Genomic DNA, 16,885 nt, shown 5'->3' on the forward strand with positions numbered 1-16,885 from the left:
AACACACAGGTGAGGCTCACTATGCATCTGGGATGCTTTATGGTCCTTAGTATTTTTTCAGCCCACTAGGAGTCTGCAAACGTTCCTGCAAATGCTTAAGTCAAACCCAAAGTGGGGCTGAATGGCCCCTGCAGCTCCCAAGTGAAGACTAAGCTGCAGAGCAGCCCTGAAGCTGGGGTGTCCAGAAGCACAGCCCCGGGAGGGACACCAGCCCGGCGGCTCCTGCCCCGGCTCCGCTTCTGGGGCCCAGGCCGCGGGGCCACAGGGAGAGCCGCCTGGCAAGGGTGTCCACGCCGCCAACCCGCCGGCCCCGCCGCGCACTCACTCTCTTTGCCTTTCTCCTTGTGCTTGAGCTGCTGCAGCTTCTGCTCCCGCTGCTGCTTCGCCAGCTCCTGCTCCCGGCGGTGTCTCTCCAGCTTCCGCTGATGCTCCAGCAGCTCCTGCTGGTGTTTCACGGCCAGCAGCTCCTGCTGTTGCTGCGGGCAGGGAGGGAGGAGACAGAGACGGTCAGAGCCTCGCCCCGAAGCAAGAATCACGAGACAGATACACGCGCGAGAAGATTGGCAGAGGGCCAGCCCGCCTCCGCGCCACTGCGGCCGTGGGGACCCAGCGCCCTGCGCACGGCCCGCATCTCCAAGGAGGTCACCTCGTTCAGTCTGTCCAGGAAGCAGGGCTGCTCGGGGATGTCTCCTAACCACTCCACGCTAAATGCCAAACATGAAAATAAAAATGACCGAATTGCTAGAAGAAAATACGCCTGAAGATTTATGCAATCTCATATGTTGGGAATGCCTTTCGGAGAATGACGCAAAAGCGTATGACATGGTGTGGCCACTTCGGGAAATTGGCCCATCCTTACAAGGCTAAACACGCACCCATGCGAGACCTAGCAACCCCACGCCCAGGACTGACCCAAGAGACGTGGAAACACATCTGCGCAAAGCCCTGCACGGGACTGTGCGTGGCAGCTGTGCGCACGGCAGCCCAGCCCGACACACCCCAGACGTCCCTCAGACGTGAACCCAGCGGAAGAAGTGTGTGTCTGTGCATGAGAATCCCACCCAGCAGTGAAAAAGAATAAACTGCACATACGGGAAAAAACACGCATGGGCTGCGAGACAAGTGAAGCGAGCGGGTCCAGCATTGACAGGGCTGTGGGATATGGGACAGAGAAGAGTCAACATGCAAAGGTTCTATTTACATGAAGTTCTGGAACAGGAAATCCTAAGACATGGTGATAAAAATCAGAAGAAGGCTGCTTCTTGGGTGAGGCAGGAAGACGAGGCAGGAGGGAGCTGTGTAGGGTGTGGACTGCCTGACAGAGACAGCATTTGCTCAGATGCTCACGACTATCAAAGCGCGGCAGACAGACACTCAAGGCCCGTGCGTTTCATCGTGTGTAAATGATATCACGTATTTTCAAATGACATAATTGACAACATAAAAAGTTACCTTTGTAATAAATACTGTAAACAAAATTAAAATGCAAAAGATGAATGAGGAAACCTCTTTGCAGTGTTCGTGGCCAGAGACGGCTGTGGTAAGTTACTAAGGCTATGGTAAGCAGCCCCTAAGAAGGTGAGCAAAAAGACCAAGAGATTCACCAAAAAGTGGTTAAAAATAAATGGGGGACAAGGGTTCAAGCTCACCAGCAATCAAATTCCACTGTCACTTATCGCACTGGAAAAGGTGACAAAGAACAAGCCAGCCACGCGGACCAGGGGTGCGGGAAGAGGCTCAATTAAGCCGGCACACCGGACACCGGTTTTCCTCAAACCTCGACCAGCAAAAGCCCCCAGGGGGACGGTCTGTGCTGCCTCCTCCGGCCCCACGGCTCCCCCGTCCCCGTGTCTGCCCCCTTGTTCTCTCTCTCGCTGGCTGTCTCTGTCCCCCTCTCTGCCTGCCCCCCCCCTCTCTCGCTGTGTGTCTCTGTCCCCCTCTCTGCCCGTCCCTCTCTCTCTCCCTCTCAGTCTGTCTCTGTCCCCCTCTCTGCCTGTCCCTCGCTCTCCCTCTGTCTCCCTGCACCTGCCCCTCGCTCTGCCTGTCTCCCCACCCCCGGCTGCCCCTGCTCTCCGGGGCTCTGGCCACGCGCACTTGCCACCTTGGGAAGGACCTGAGGACATGAGTGGGGTCAGCCTGGCTGACCGGCCACCTGCATGGAGCCGCCCTCGTGTCCCCCTCGCCGGGTGGAGGGACGGGCTGGGGGGGAGCTGGCAATCTGTCACCCGAGAGGCCCCGGGACTCTCCGTCGAGGACGCTTCACCAACGAGCGAGCTCCCCGTCATGGACCACACGTGTGAGACACAGCAGGACTGAAACAGCTTTGTGGCCGCTCCCGGAGACGGCGGCAGACACCTCCTTGCGGCCCCTCTGGCCCACCTGGGAGCCTCCGCAGACAGCACAGCCGGCCTCCCGACCTCCCAGCCTCCCGGCCCTGCTGCAGTGTAAGGGACCTGAGGGCAGGGCCCCTACGGAGCCTGGCGGGCTGGTCAGACCTGTGCCCACACGTGCAGCAGGGGACCCACGGCCCTGCCCACAAGCCCTGCCGCGAAGGGGAGGGGGTTCCTTTCCAGCTGGGACCACAGGGACAGAAAGGCAGAGAGGTGGGTGCAGTTAAGCCCAAAACCCGCGCAAGAGGGAGGGGGAGGGAAGCGGCCGCGGGCCACCCAGAGGAGCCAGTGTCCGGACCCCGCGCAGCAGCTCGCACCTCCTGCGGGCGACACTGCTCCTCGGCTGGGGCTCCCAGACCGCGTCGTGCAGGGGCGTGGCTGCCAGCAGCGGGTACACCCAGCTCAGCACCCACCCGCGCCCCCTGCACCCCGAGTGCCACTGCCGAGAGCTGTCTGTGGAAAACAAAATTACCTTCCCAACACCCGGCTCACAGGAACTCAGGGGCAGGAAGAAAGTTGCAGAGGCCTTGGGGGCGGCCGATTCCAAGAGCAGATCTCCAAGCCAGCTTCCCAGTTCTGCAGTCACTGCTGCCAGCAGTCAATACAATCTGGTTTGACCATGAGCTGAGCTTTGGTCCCTTCAAGCTGATGTCGCTGTGCGTGTCCATAAGATCAGCTTAAGAACTTTGCTAATATATTTCAAACCAGTGATGTTTTCTTCTCTTTTAAAAGGAAAACCGAATGACACCACTGGGACAAAAGAGTAAATGAGGTGGGGCTAAACCATGTCCCTTATTATTGTTAGTTTTCTTCCAGGAGGCACTACTCAGAGCTGCACTACCTGCTCTTCTCAGAACAGGGTCGCACACGAGGAAGGTACCTCTGCCAGAAGAAGTATTTGTTGATCCGTATGGATTCAGAGAATCCTGCCTGGGGGCCCCATGGCTGTGTCTGTGGGTAAAGGCCCCCAGCGGCTGTCACCAGGCCACTGCCCACCACTCTGGGATTCCACCTGCGTGGCCAGCCTTCAGAGACGGACGACTCAGAGGGCTGCCTGGTCAGGAAGCCAAGGCCGTGTCCTGAACAACGGATCTTGGAAGGAAGAACCTGGCCCTCTTGGTATTACCTACACCCCCAGATTGCCTTATGTACAGCCCCGGGTTCCCTTTCAACTGCTCAGTGTTCATTTAATGTGTAAATGACGCGCAGGCAGAAATTGGCTTAATATGGTCTCACAATATTTACTTTTCACCCAGAACCCAGAAGGAAAGTGAGATCGCTCAGTTGTCATTACAAAGAGACTAGAAACAACCACCCCAGACCCTGATGTTAAAATTCACAGGATGACAAAACTCCCAGAAAAACGATATTGTCATTGAGTGTTAATGAAAGGCACAATTGGAAACCACAACTCTGATTCCCCAAAATGCCCCAGAGCACGACACTGTAAAAGCCTGGCATGGAGACTGCAGAGCCGGGATTGTTGTGGGGACACGGGGCTGCCACGGTGACGTCCACGTCCACCTGGGACCGGAACCCGGAAGTTCTGTGCATCAAAGGCCCAACAGGCTTGCGGTGTAGGTTTTTCAAAGATGGTCAGGGGGCTTCCCTGGTGGTGCAGTGGTTGAGAGTCCGCCTGCCAATGCAGGAGACACGGGTTCGTGCCCCGGTCTGGGAAGATCCCACATGCCGCGGAGCAGCTGGGCCCGTGAGCCATGGCCGCTGAGCCTGTGCGTCCGGAGCCTGTGCTCCGCAACGGGAGAGGCCACAGCACGTAGAGGCCACAGCAGTGAGAGGCCCGCGTACCACAAAAAAAACACACAAAAAAACGATGAGTCAAGGAACTTCTAAGGCATCACGTGGCCCACTATCTGAGGGAGGTACAGGGCAGACCCGATGACCCTCGGAGGTCACTTTTGACAGAGAGCACCTTCTCTTGGATGCTGACCTCCAGGCTCACGCGCTACTTGGCCGTGGTTTCTAGGGACCACTTGCGACTGAACTATTCTTCCCTATGGGGTCCTCAAAGCGGAACCATGTCCACCTTTATCTCACTGGATTTCCTGCCTCAATCGAAGAGGCGCCCTCATTTCAGTTCATTCAAAACCACTCTTCCCTCTGGCCTCATGGCACAGCAGCATTGTCAAAAGGTACCTTGGATGTGTCATTCATGTTCCCACCCAAATCTGGATACTCAAATGCCGCAAAGACAAAAAGGTCAGCCATCAACATGCTGGTCAGCAAGAGGAAGGCCGGCATCACAGACACCCGGCACTCTGGATGCTGTGGAAGCTGCGGACTGGACATCGCCGTGAGCGCTGGGGGGAGGGGAGCATGGAGGGGGAGGGGAGAAGTGATGGGTGAAAGTGGTCAAGGGAGAGCCTGGCCGGCCTCCCCTTCCTCCGCCCTCACCACCCAGTCTCCATTCGTGTGACACGCGTTTTCCTCCCAGGTGGGGTGCCTTGGAAGCTGCATCCCCTTGAGACCAGTGGTGGGTCCCCTCCGTCTGCAGGGCATCCTGGCTCCTTCCCTCCATGGGCTCACCACCACCGGGACACACTTCCTGTGGTGGCTCAGGGCTGACTGAAGGCTCAGGCTGTGTCTGACCCCGTCTTCTGTCTGCAGACAGTAGGTCTGAGTGAGCCCGTGAGGGTACTGGGCCAGATCAAAGGCAGTGTATTTATCAGCAAGAGCCAGTGAGGAGGAATGAGATAAAAACCATGTCGCAAGCCAACGCAAGAGACGGTGTTCTTTGTAGAACAAACTTCTGTAGCTGCCACCTTTGGAAATACACAAAACGACCCCTCTCTTCTACAACTGCAGGCAGCCTACAGCACAGAGGGCACAGTCAAAGGTGAGCAGGACAGGGACCTCCCTGGTGGCGCAGTGGTTAGGAGTCCACCTGCCGATGCAGGGGACACGGGTTTGTGCCCCGGTCCGGGAGGATCCCACATGCCGCGGAGCGGCTGGGCCCGTGAGCCATGGCCGCTGAGCCTGCGCGTCCGGAGCCTGTGCTCCGCAACGGGAGAGGCCACAGCAGTGAGAGGCCCGCGTACCACACACACACACACACAAAAGGTGAGAGGACACCTTATAAAGCACAACACACTCGTGTGCCACGAATGCTTGGTGGCAAAGGAAAAGCCGGGCCCAGCATGGCAGCCAGAGTGGCCATCAATGCCCCCTGGGGCGGCAGGTCAAACAAGGCCATCCACCTGCCCATAAACAACTTCCTAGAAACCCAAAGTGCCGGGTTTATGAGCAATTCCTGACTGTAAGCCCGTTAATTAGGTACAGACAGGTTCAGGGATGACGCAGGGCTTTGGGCTGCCACGTGCTTTCCCAGGTACCAGGGTTATGGCAACCTAAGTGCGTCCCGCAGGCTCATTAAAAGCTGCCTCAGGTGACCCGGAAGCTGGGGCCCCAGGTAACATCTCTCCAGCTACCTGGGACAGGTAATAAAGAGAGTAAACATGATGGCCTGGCTTGCAGTGCCATAAAACCAGGCTCCTTTCAATGTTATCCCTTTCCCTTCAAGGAAAAGAGTCACATGCTCAACTAAATAGCCCTTAAAGCTCTCTCCTGTCCATGGAGACAGCACAAATCACACCAACAGATTTTATACACACACACACACACACACACACACAAATGTATACAAATTCAGCCTTACTAGTAAAAAAGGACATGCAAATAAAAGAGTAGGAATCATTTTTAGTTTTTGCCCATTAGACTGGAAATACCCTTCAAGACCTGGGAAAGGGGCAGCCAGGCTGAATACAGCTTTGGAAGGAGCAGGAACTCTTCTGGAGGGTGACCCGGCAAGATGCTTTAAAATGTGTAATGTGCACACAGTATTTTTCATCTGAAGCAATTTATTCTGAGGAGACCTGCCCAAAGGATGGGGCCTGCAGTCTGGTCCACAAGCAGGAACTGTGGAAGATGAGCCCCCGTCTCCCAGGATGGCACCTGCCAGACAGACGTGTCAGGACCGGTCCCCACTGTGCAGTGTAGACAGGGAGGCTGTAGCGCCAGGGTCACGGGATTCAGCCCCGACTTTGGACTCTGGCTGCTTCAGAGCCACAGCGGGGGTGGCATCCACACCGGGAGCGTCGCCAGGTTCCTCGCCCGCTCACAGCCCGTGAACCCACGGGCTCCTGGTTCCGGCAGGACGGACCTGTCTAAAACCCCTCCCAGCGCAGGGGTTCTTCATGGGGTGATGAGAATGGTTTGGAACCAGACAGTGGTGATGGTTGTACCATATTGTAAATGTACTAAATGTCATTGAATTGTACACTTTAAAATGGTCAAGTGATGAGGTTTACGTTATATGAATTTTACCACGATGAAAAAAATGAGTAAGGGAAAAACTAAGTATTTTCCATAAAGAAAAGGGAAAAAAATGAGCAGCCACTTCTCTCTGGGCTCCGTCGAGTGAGAACGAGAACAGCCCTGAGACTGAGGATGAGCAAGGTCCCCGTGTGTGTGCCCCAGGCCGTCAGGGGTCCCTGGACGGCTGCTGGGGACGAAGGCAGAGCCTGGGTTCTCCTCCACGCTCCCCCCACCCTACCTGACGGGCATCAGGAGAGAGCACCCTGCATCGGCAAAGGAAATGGGCAAATTCACCTGTGATGCAAATGATCAGAACCCTGATGAGCACTGGAAAACTACGAAACAGCTCAGGTGGTGATTAAATTGTGTCCAGCACCGACCCTGCTAACAACCTCTTCTAAGAGAAAAAGGCCAGGTCTCTCCACACAGGACCCAGGAAAGGCCCTCTGTCCTTGGGGAGTCACCTGCTGTTATTTACCTCTGCAGCCCAGGAGTGTGGCTGCCTGATCGGACACCACGGGAAAATGGTTACAGTCCTGGAGAGGGTGCCTCCCATGCAACCCTGAGGGAGACCCCAGCACAGGGAGGAGAGGTCCGGCTTTGCCTAGCTCTCCTGCAGGCCTCACACCCAGGGCAAGCCCTCACCCGGGGTCCAGCCTCAGCCACACAACCGCAGTCCATGGCGTGGGCAGCGCCCCCCACGCACGTGCTGTCACAGATAACTTTCCAAGATCCCAACATGGTTACAGAAGTTTTAGTCAATGCATCGAAACAAAAAGGGAGGAAACAATTATAATTTGCAGATGACATTATTGTCTACTTAGAGAACATGAAATAACCAATTACAAATTTCTTAGGACTAAGAAGAAAATTCTAGACATTGGTTGGCTAACAAATAATAATGAAATCAAGGGCTCTACACTGACAGTGACCAAGTAGAGAATAAAATGAAGAAACATTCTATTCATAACAGGAGAAAATATATAAAATACCCAAGAATAATTAAATATAAAATCTACAGCCCTTATATGAAGAAAATAAAACAAGACTTTTCGTAAGGACAGAAGCAGCCTCAAATCACAGGTGGTAATTCCATATTCCTGGACTAGAAAGTTAACAGTAGAAAGTTATTAGTAGATGTCCTGCTGATTTATTAACTTGCTGCAACTTCAATTAAGTTTCCAGAGCAACTTTGGGGGACGTTATGAGAAATGATTCTGATGCTCACCTGGAAAAATAAAAGCTCATCCGGAGACAAGCTGAGGGAATTAAAAACGAAGAACAAATGTGTGGGGAGTGGAGACCTGCACGGTCGGATCCTGAAACACGAGCACAGGCTCCTGCTGACACAGGGTGGGGCTGGTATGAGGAACAGAGGGGGCCGGAGACAGACTCGGCCAGATAAATATGCGCTGATTATGGGACAGAGCTGGCATTTTTTAAATCGTTTAGAAAACAGCTTTGCTTCGTGAATGAGGTGAGGCCAAGTACATAATTGACAAAATATAACGGACACTGAAATAACGCCCTTAATTTATAAAGAACACTCATATACGGATGAGAAAAAGACAAGCATTGCAATAGAAAAACAGCAAAGAAAATGATAATTGGTAGAAGAAATGCAGTAAGTGAACAGAAATATGGCGAACCACAATCAAGGAAATGCAGGCACGCCATGAGACAGAATCAAAATAGAATGTGAACAAGTTCCACTAATGCATCAGACTGTGGGGTCAGCCCTGGCCCCTCTCCTCTGGGAGGGCACTCACTGCTCGGCCAGCCCGCTGTGTGCGGACTGTGGAAGAGGGAAAACGCGGGGGCGGGTAGCGACCCATGCAGCAGCCTGTGGGTGGGAGGGAGGGTGCCCTGCAGCGCCCCGCAGAGGCAGCTACCACCCAGGACAGGTCAGCGAGTGCTGGCTGTTGTGGTTACTGCTGCTTTACTATTCTGCTCTTGGAATGAGCAAGGGGTGTGTGTGTGAGAGAGACAGAGAGAAAGAGAGAGAGAGACAGAGACACATGCACACCCAGGACCTGGTGTAGCTTTTGGAAAGAAACATGGCAAGAAATAAAAGCCACAGAAAAGGACTTATCCTGGGTCAGCAATACCATTTCTGTTTTGTTTAGACAAAGGCATATGATTCATGAATGAGGACACTAAAAACAGAAGAAAGACTGGAAATGACCTTAATGTTCAACTCTTCAACTATTAGCGCTTATTTAAATTCATTGGGGTTCATTGTAAGACTACAATAAAACCATTAAAATCATGCTTTTGAAGTGTATGTAATGGTAAAGGGAAATGTTAACAATAAATAAAAACCACATGTCAGTATAATCCCAATTCCATAAAACTATAGATACACACACGCACAATTTACATAATATAAGGTTATGGGAATCCACTACAAAATGCAACAGCTTTCCTAGCTAATAGCGCTGGAATCACATCTTCTCTGTGATTTGCAATTATTCGATAATTAACATTAATGACTGTGGCAATCAGAAAGAGATCATGATGAAAACATTCCTTGTAAAACATGACACCGTCTGGGGTGCAAATAGCAGGGCCCTGATCCTCTCTGGTACACAAGCCTTGGGGAGTCCGGGGGCCTGGGACCTTCCCCCTCCTCCTCCTGTTTACCTAAGCAGGTGTCCCTCCGGGGGTGCAGGAGGCTCCAGGGAGATCTGTGGGGAGGACGCTGTGAGCAAACGGTTAATGAGGAGGTCAGACGTGTGGGTGAGTGTGGCTGAGTGGACACAGGCGTTCACTCCCACTCCTCTCGGAAGCACGAAGAGGAACGGCGCTTTTTAGGAGACACGGATTCACAGGAACAAAGCCTGCAGGAAGGACTGGAGAGCAGGTTTGTCATCAGAACTTTGGAAGATGCAGAACTCTGGAGATGAGACCCGGCAGCACCCCAGAGGCACAGCCCAGACGGCACGGTCAGCATTGCGTTCCACTCCAAAGTGCTCACCACGTCTCCATCAGTGAAATGGAATATTCAATACATTCCCAATACAAAATTGTAAGTATTTTCCAAATAGCAAAAAAACCACACATTTATGGAAACATCACTGACATGGACGGAGGTCAAGGGGCGGCATGCCTGAACCCAGAACCTTCAGAAGGTGGCCAAGGGATTCTGGCTTGCACAGAGGACTCCCAGCGTCCAGACCCACAGCCCTGTCCCCTTCCTCCTCTCTTCACGGTGCACCCCGACTTCTCACTGTCCCCCTACCCGAGCCCTCCTCATGTGCACCCCGACTCTTGTCAAAACCACTGTTACCACGCCCTCTCCCGCCTTCCCTGGACGAGGGTGAGGATCGCTCCTGGAGAAGATGACTGCGCTCCAGGCCTGTCACAGCCCTGCAATATCCACTCCTCTGGGTGTATTCCCGTATGAGCTCTCACCCTGACCTTCAGACTTGCCTTGGCCAGCGAGGCAACAGCATCCATGACTTACACGGAGGCTTAAACCACTCGTGCCCTCTTGCTGAGCTTGGAACTCAGAAACCGGCAGATAAGCCAGCTGCCAAGCACCAGACTGGAAGTGAGGCTACTCCAGGTCACCCCGTCACTGGGCAGCTCACAGCTGATCACAGGAGCATGAGAGAGAGCCCAGACAGCCCTCCACAAACAAATGACTGCTGTAGTAAGCACTATATTTGGGGTAGTTTGTTATGCAGCCAAAGCTGACTGAGACACTCATGTAACAGATTCTTTGTGGTCTTATAAAATAGTGGCCAGCACCACTCAAGCAGGAAGGACCTTGTGCTGGCTTATATGCTGTAATTGTTTTCCTTTTTGCAAAAAGCAAATATTTAAACCATTGATCCTGATCTAGAGATATAACAGATTCATATTTCAGATACTTTGAAATGCAAAAATCATGTTACTACATCATTATACTTAAAGATAGTCTGCAGTACAAGACTGAAACTGTAGCCATGATCACCAGCGTTTGCCCACAGTGAGAAGAGCTTACAGGTTTCTCAAACTGTGGGACTGGATTTGCATTGGAGCATAGGGAACTCAGCCAACAGGAAGGGAGGAAATCGCTAACTCCAGGGAAAGTTAAGAGCTGTATCAGAGAGGTCATGAAGCCACTGCATGGTGTGTGTCGGCAATAGGCACCCACACAGGCACAAGAATGGAGCCCCTGATGGTTTTTTAATCAGAAGGATGGTCTCAGTATATGAAGCACCCAAAAAGTGGCAGTGTATGCGTGGGGGGGGGCGGGGATGGAGGGCGAAAGCCTAGTCTCTCCAGCAAGTGGGAAATAATCACCCCATGGGATCTTTAATGCAAGGACGAAGCAGACCATCTACAAACAGGGAGCAGAAGCCAGCAGAGACCTGGGGCTGGGGAGCCAGATGGGAGAGTAGGGAGGGACAGCTTCTGCTTGTTTACGCTGTACTACATTTCCATTAGAAACATTGGAAATAGGGATTCCCTTGATAAAATTTTAAAAAATTTAAAAAATGACACACAACAAACCCCCAAAGCAGCAAATCTAGGTAATGCTACATTTGCCAGGTGATCACCTAGGCTATCCCAGCTGACATAAACACCCACGGACACCACACTCACTACTCTCACAGCCCTGGGCCTCAGTGATCATGCTGCCTGGACCCCATTCTGGGGAGAAGAAAACTAACTGCACAGGACAGAAAGGGGAACGGGGCTCCTGAATCAGCCATGACCAACAAAGACACTGCGTCTAGTACAAGTTGCGACACTGAGTGTCGAAACCCTAGGAAAGATCTTCTTTACCCAGGGTTAACAATTTTAGTTACATTTAAAAAATTATTCCCTTTTTAACTATAAAATCCTATTCAAATTCACTGATGATTTAATGACACTAATTCGACTGTGTGCTCAAGAAATCCGTCTGACAAACACCACTGCCAAATGTCACTAACAATATTGTACCTTGTGAAGAGAGCGTAAATCATCAAAACAGAAGCTGACTGATGGTATGATACAATTACATAGTTTAAATGGCTTTAGACGAATGATCTCCATTTTAAATGGAGAAACAACAAACGATTAAAATGCAGAGAGCATGTAACCTTGAGATGCTTCCTGAGCTGTGTTTCGGGGCTCCCACCATCTCTGGGAGCACCCAGCCTGTGGGTCAGGGGGAGCTCGGGGTACCCCTGACTTCCGGGCCCTCTCTGCACAGAGTCTGCAGGTGCTGACAGGAGGACCCAGGAGGGAGACTCTGTTCCATCTCAAAGAGGTGACACAAACTCCTGGAGCACCAGATGAGGAGAGAAACTGGGGGTCAGGGAGAAAAAGCCCACCCCAGGCCGAGGCCCCAGGACAGCGGGAAGCCCGGTCTCGCCCTGAGGGGGAAGCACCAACCAGGCTCAAGAGTGTTCCTGATGTTTCTTGCTTATTTGTGCAACCCCTCACATACGAGAGGTTGTTGATGTCTCAATTTCTCATTTTTTTCTTGTAAAAGCTACAGACTCAACCAACACAGACACGAGAACATAAGCAACTAGCGTCTTCCTTAATCCTGGTCAGCACAAAACCCACCATCGCCAGTTTCCGGCACCGTCTCTCAATCAGGGGCTGTTTGAGTGAGGACGAGGGTGCAAGGGGGAGTGAAAGTATAGAGAGAAGTGCAGATCCCGAGTTCCTTCTTCAGCCAGGCGCCGTGCCGGGCCCGCAGATGACAGAGGTGGGCAGCTGCCCGTTCCCAGGTAGGCACGCGGATGGGTGACCTACGGGGGGGGAGGGGCACACACAGGGCTCCACCTCCCAAGATGAACGGCAGTGCGGGCCCCCTGGTCGCCAGGAGCCCGGTTAAAGGGGGGCGTATCTGAGAGGACCGGGAAGACACGAGACTGCAGTGATCCTTCAGGCTTCTGAGATGAGATCAAGATACGGGACGGTGATGGCCAAAGTTCAAAACGCCGGCTGGCGAGGAGGAGCGGAACTCGGCTCCGCGTGGGCGAGCAGTGCTACTTGGTCGGGAGAGAGCCAAGGCTGAGTTTCTAAACTGCTTTTAGGGGTCACAGAAATGTGAGCCTGCAGCTTCAAAGACACAAGGAAAGGGGCGGCCTGTGGGGTGGCTCTTGTCAGTACTGAAAGGCAGCCACCTCGTCGGGCGCTGCTCACAGACCCCTCGGGGCGGGGCCTCAGCGGGAAGCCCCACCCCCCGCCGCAACCCCGTTTCCCCTGCACCGCACAGAGCAGCCGCCCTGAGCAAGGCGCTGGCTTCCCCACCGGCAAGGCAGGTCCAGGCTGCATCCCACGGGGCCTCCCTCTCCTCCCAACAGCCAGGAGGAGCGGATGCTTCGCATCAGGGGAGCAAAGCGCATCGCGCTCGCTCTTGTGGACCCTCGACCCCTCCACCCCAAACTCAGGAGCGCTTATTAAACAGCAGAGGACCACGATGGCCGCTGGGGCGTCTCCATGGAGACAGGTGACCTCTCGGGCAGGAGCACTCGCTGGCTCAGAACGCTACAAGCAAAGCCATGAGGCTTGGACTTGCAGCAGCTCTGGAGAGTGTTCTCTCCTTGGTTTGTCCACTGCCAACCTCAGAAGCCCCACGGGGTCAGGGCAAAAGGCAGCAGTGGCAGCAACAAAACTGTCAAGACCCACGGCCTCGGGTGCAGCTCTCAGCTGGCCAGAGGCAGAAACAGACAGTGCACGGTTACTCTGAAATGGCACCAGTGCACACACACCATCTGGGCGCAGGCTAACGAGGAAGCCAAGGCCGGCCTCAGCGACGTCCAGCCGTAGGTGGTGTTGGTCTCTATGGAAAGGGCATCTCAGAAGCATGTGGGCTTTTAATTCTCCACATCCCTGCTGTCCAATCCAGTAGCCACTAACCACATGTGGCTGCAATGCAGCTGGTCCAAACGGAGATGTGCTCTACGTGTCTCGTCTGCGATGGTTCACTAAGACTTAGCGTGAACAAAAGTATTTATATGGATCACAGGTTGAAATAATATTTTAGAAATATGAGGTTACATAAAAGACATTAAAGTTAGTTTACCTTGTGCAGCCAGGTTCCCAATGACCCCAAAGATTCCTGCCTCCTGGTATTCACCCCTTGTCTGGGCCCCTCCTGGGAGGGTTGGTTGTATGACAGTAGAATAAGGTAGCAGGGTTGGGGGATGTCACTTCCAAGATGTGGCCAGAAGACACCGAGGCCTCCGTCTTGGTCACTTGGATCTTGGGTGTCCACTTTGGGGAAGCTGCTGTTAGAGGCCCACGTGAGGAGGACCTGAGGCCTCCTGCCCACAACCACGGGAGCCAGCTGGGAAGTGGGTCCTGCAGCCCCAGCTAGCCCTCAGATGAGACCACAGCCCTGACTGGCAGCTCAACAGCACCTCACGAGAGACCCTAAGGCACAGCCAGCAGCGAGGCTACTCCTGGATTCCTGACCTCCAGAAGCTATCAGATAGTACACGTCTGTTACTTTAACCAGCTAAAAAGCTTTTGGGTAATTTGTTACATAGCAATAAATAACTTACACAATCTGGTTTCTTTTGCTGCTTTAAGGTGGCTACAGAAAATGTAAAATTACCTATATAATTTTAATATACACACATTGTTATTGGACAGCGTTGCTCTCCATGTTTCCAAGTACAGTGAGCATACGTTATGATCACAGATGTCCTAACTGGTCCCTCAACCACATGACCAGTTAGGACATCTGTGATCATAACATATGCTCACTGACTTCTCTATGCATCACTAATGCATGTTTCTTTCTAATATGTTTACTTTTAAAATCTGAGATCAGATTAAATACATGCAGAGAGTGTGTACCAAAAAACAACCCATGTTAGTTTTTTTCTTATTCCGTTTAAATGAAAAGTAAATATTAATATCTTTTTCGAATCATAAAAAGTCAGTGGGAAAAACGAAGAGTGGCCAGACAAGTCCCAAGAAGAAAATAAAGATGATTTGCAAACACGGGTGTTTCTTCTTGCTGGTAATGTTGCTATTTATGGACATACCTTATCTTTGTAGATGAAGTCAGATGATAAGCATTTCCCCTAATTTAAGCACGCTTCTACAGCCTGACTTTAAAGGCTGTTCCCACCATTGGCCACAACTGCCCCAATTTACTCAACCAGTGCCCAAGTGCTGGACACGTAGGTATTAACTGCACAGCAAGGAATATGGCTGTGCACCAATCTCATCGCTACCGCTGGTGATCAGGGACTGTCCTTATCAGCATGGGAACCACGGGGCCACAGAGAGCGCGCGGGCTCTGAGGGCTCCCGGGGGCGGATGGCGGGCGACTTACTTTGATGTGCTCGTGGAGCTGGGCTTCGTGCTGCCGGGACAGCTGCTCGTGCTGCCTCTGGAACTCGGCGATGAGGATCTGCCTCTGCAGCTGCTGCTTCTGCTTGAGGGCCAGGAGCTCCTGCTGCAGCTGCTGCTCCCGGACGCCGGGCTCCGTCGCGGGCAGTGGAAACTGGTGGTCCAGGCGCAGGTCCATGGGCACCGCCGGGGGGGCCACCGGCAAAGGCAGCGCCGAGGCCACATCCACTGCGGGAGAGAGCACAGCACAGAGCACTGGTCACCGTGGAGCCCCCAGCCCCGCCCACCCTCCCAGAGAGCCGCCGCCAACAGTTGGGTTGCCCACAGGCTGAGGGCCACTGTACACTTCGGACGCTTCTGCACCCCCTCCCTAAACAGGCTCAGAAGGCACGACCCGGAGGCCTTTGAGGTTTCTATCCCTCGGGCAAAAATCAGTGGACGTTTGGACCAGGACACACACTCCCGCAATCTCTCTTCCCTCCGCCCGCCCTCCTTGGAAGGGGCCCCTGCTCTCTCAAAGGACCCTGCTGCAGCCCCAGCGGCCTTTCCTGACATCCTTTCTGAAAGTCGACGAAGAGAAAAAGCAAGAAAAAGGCTCTAAAGAGCACTGAACACCCGTGAGTAGAGAGGCAAATTGCCCATGCTTTTCTTCTCCTTTTCACAAAGCCACGGAAGAGCTGTGTGCAGGAACCACAGGACAGTGTGTGCCACTGAAGTGGTCCAGACGGACGCTCCGGACGGACGGGGAGAGCGTTTCCATGGTGAAGCGAGCGCCCTCTGGAAAACAGGTTTACCGGCTGCAGCCAATAAAACGCTCCCCCGGCTCGCCCGCACAGCTTGCGCATCCGGGTTACGTGCTTCTGCGCTTTGCCAGGAAACGGACTGTCTTCACTGCACTGATGTATGGCCGAGAAAGAGCCACAAGTGACTCTGATTAGAAACAGAAGCTGAATCGATCTTAAGGCTTACAAATCAATACCAAATTAAAGTGAGAAAAAGAATGCAGAAAGCAAGCCTTAAATTATGGACCTCACAAAATAACCCGACGTGGGTGCTCCTCCCATGGCAGGACAGCATGTGAACAGCCGAGGGGCGCCGGCGGGGAGCCCCTTACTTCCCGCGAGGCTCCTGTGCTGCTCCCCCGCTTCGCAGATGAGCGCCCTGGGTGCTGCTCATAGAGAGAGGAGTGAAGACAGCCCAGCACCGAGGCCCATGGTCCCTGTCCCGTCCGAAGAGCCCCCCTCACAACCTGCTCTGGGCTCACGCAATGGCACGGACCAGACCCAGGGACTGGAGGCTGGGGCCTCGCCCTCTGGGGGGCTCAGGGCTCCGGTGGGAGCCCAGACTCAACACCCACGGGCCGCCAATGCCAGCTCCTCACCACCTGGCACGGGGCCTCATCCTAGCACCTCTGCCTGGACCCTCTGCAGGTCGGGGCTTGCGACAGACGCATTTGGCCTCACCCTGGGGTCTCCCTGAGTGAGTGTGGGCCACTCACAGGCTGCACATAACCCAGTCCCTCGGGAAGTCTGTGCCCCACAGTCCACAGATTCTGGAAAAACAGCCCATAAGTGGAACTACCCCTCAGGACAGGGCATTTCTGTGGTCACTGCCAGGCGGCAGGTCCCATGCCGACCATCCTTCTGATGAGTGAGGCGAGGTGGGGCGAGGCCCGGCTCTGGCGAAGCCCTGGATTCTAACCCCCGAGCTGACTCCCTGAGCCCTGGAGCCCTGGAGCCCTGGACTAGAACGTGGCCTCACACCTGCAGGGCTGCTCACCTTGGGAGAGTGCGGGACGCTGCCCGGGGCAGAGCGGGGCCCTGGCTCCAGGGCTCAAGTCGCTGCCTCTCCCACCCCCGGAACCAAGC

The 16,885-nt window shown here is 53.7% G+C and overlaps 1 protein-coding gene across 5 annotated transcripts in view; it reads right to left on the minus strand.

Annotated features, from left to right (window-relative positions):
* HDAC4 (histone deacetylase 4) overlaps positions 1-16,885 on the minus strand; it is a 296,704-nt gene that overhangs the window by 97,258 nt on the left and 182,561 nt on the right. For all 5 annotated transcript variants that reach the window (XM_081243356.1, XM_081243357.1, XM_081243355.1 and 2 more), the window contains exons 4-5: positions 15,001-15,245; positions 326-476 (exon numbers count right to left, since the gene is read on the minus strand). In XM_081243356.1, coding sequence (XP_081099482.1) covers positions 326-476; positions 15,001-15,245 — 396 coding nt within the window. The remainder of the gene's footprint in view (positions 1-325; positions 477-15,000; positions 15,246-16,885) is intronic.

The sequence above is a fragment of the Mesoplodon bidens genome, assembly GCF_964165515.1.
Source record: "Mesoplodon bidens genome assembly, chromosome: 8".
Taxonomy (NCBI): domain Eukaryota; kingdom Metazoa; phylum Chordata; class Mammalia; order Artiodactyla; family Ziphiidae; genus Mesoplodon; species Mesoplodon bidens.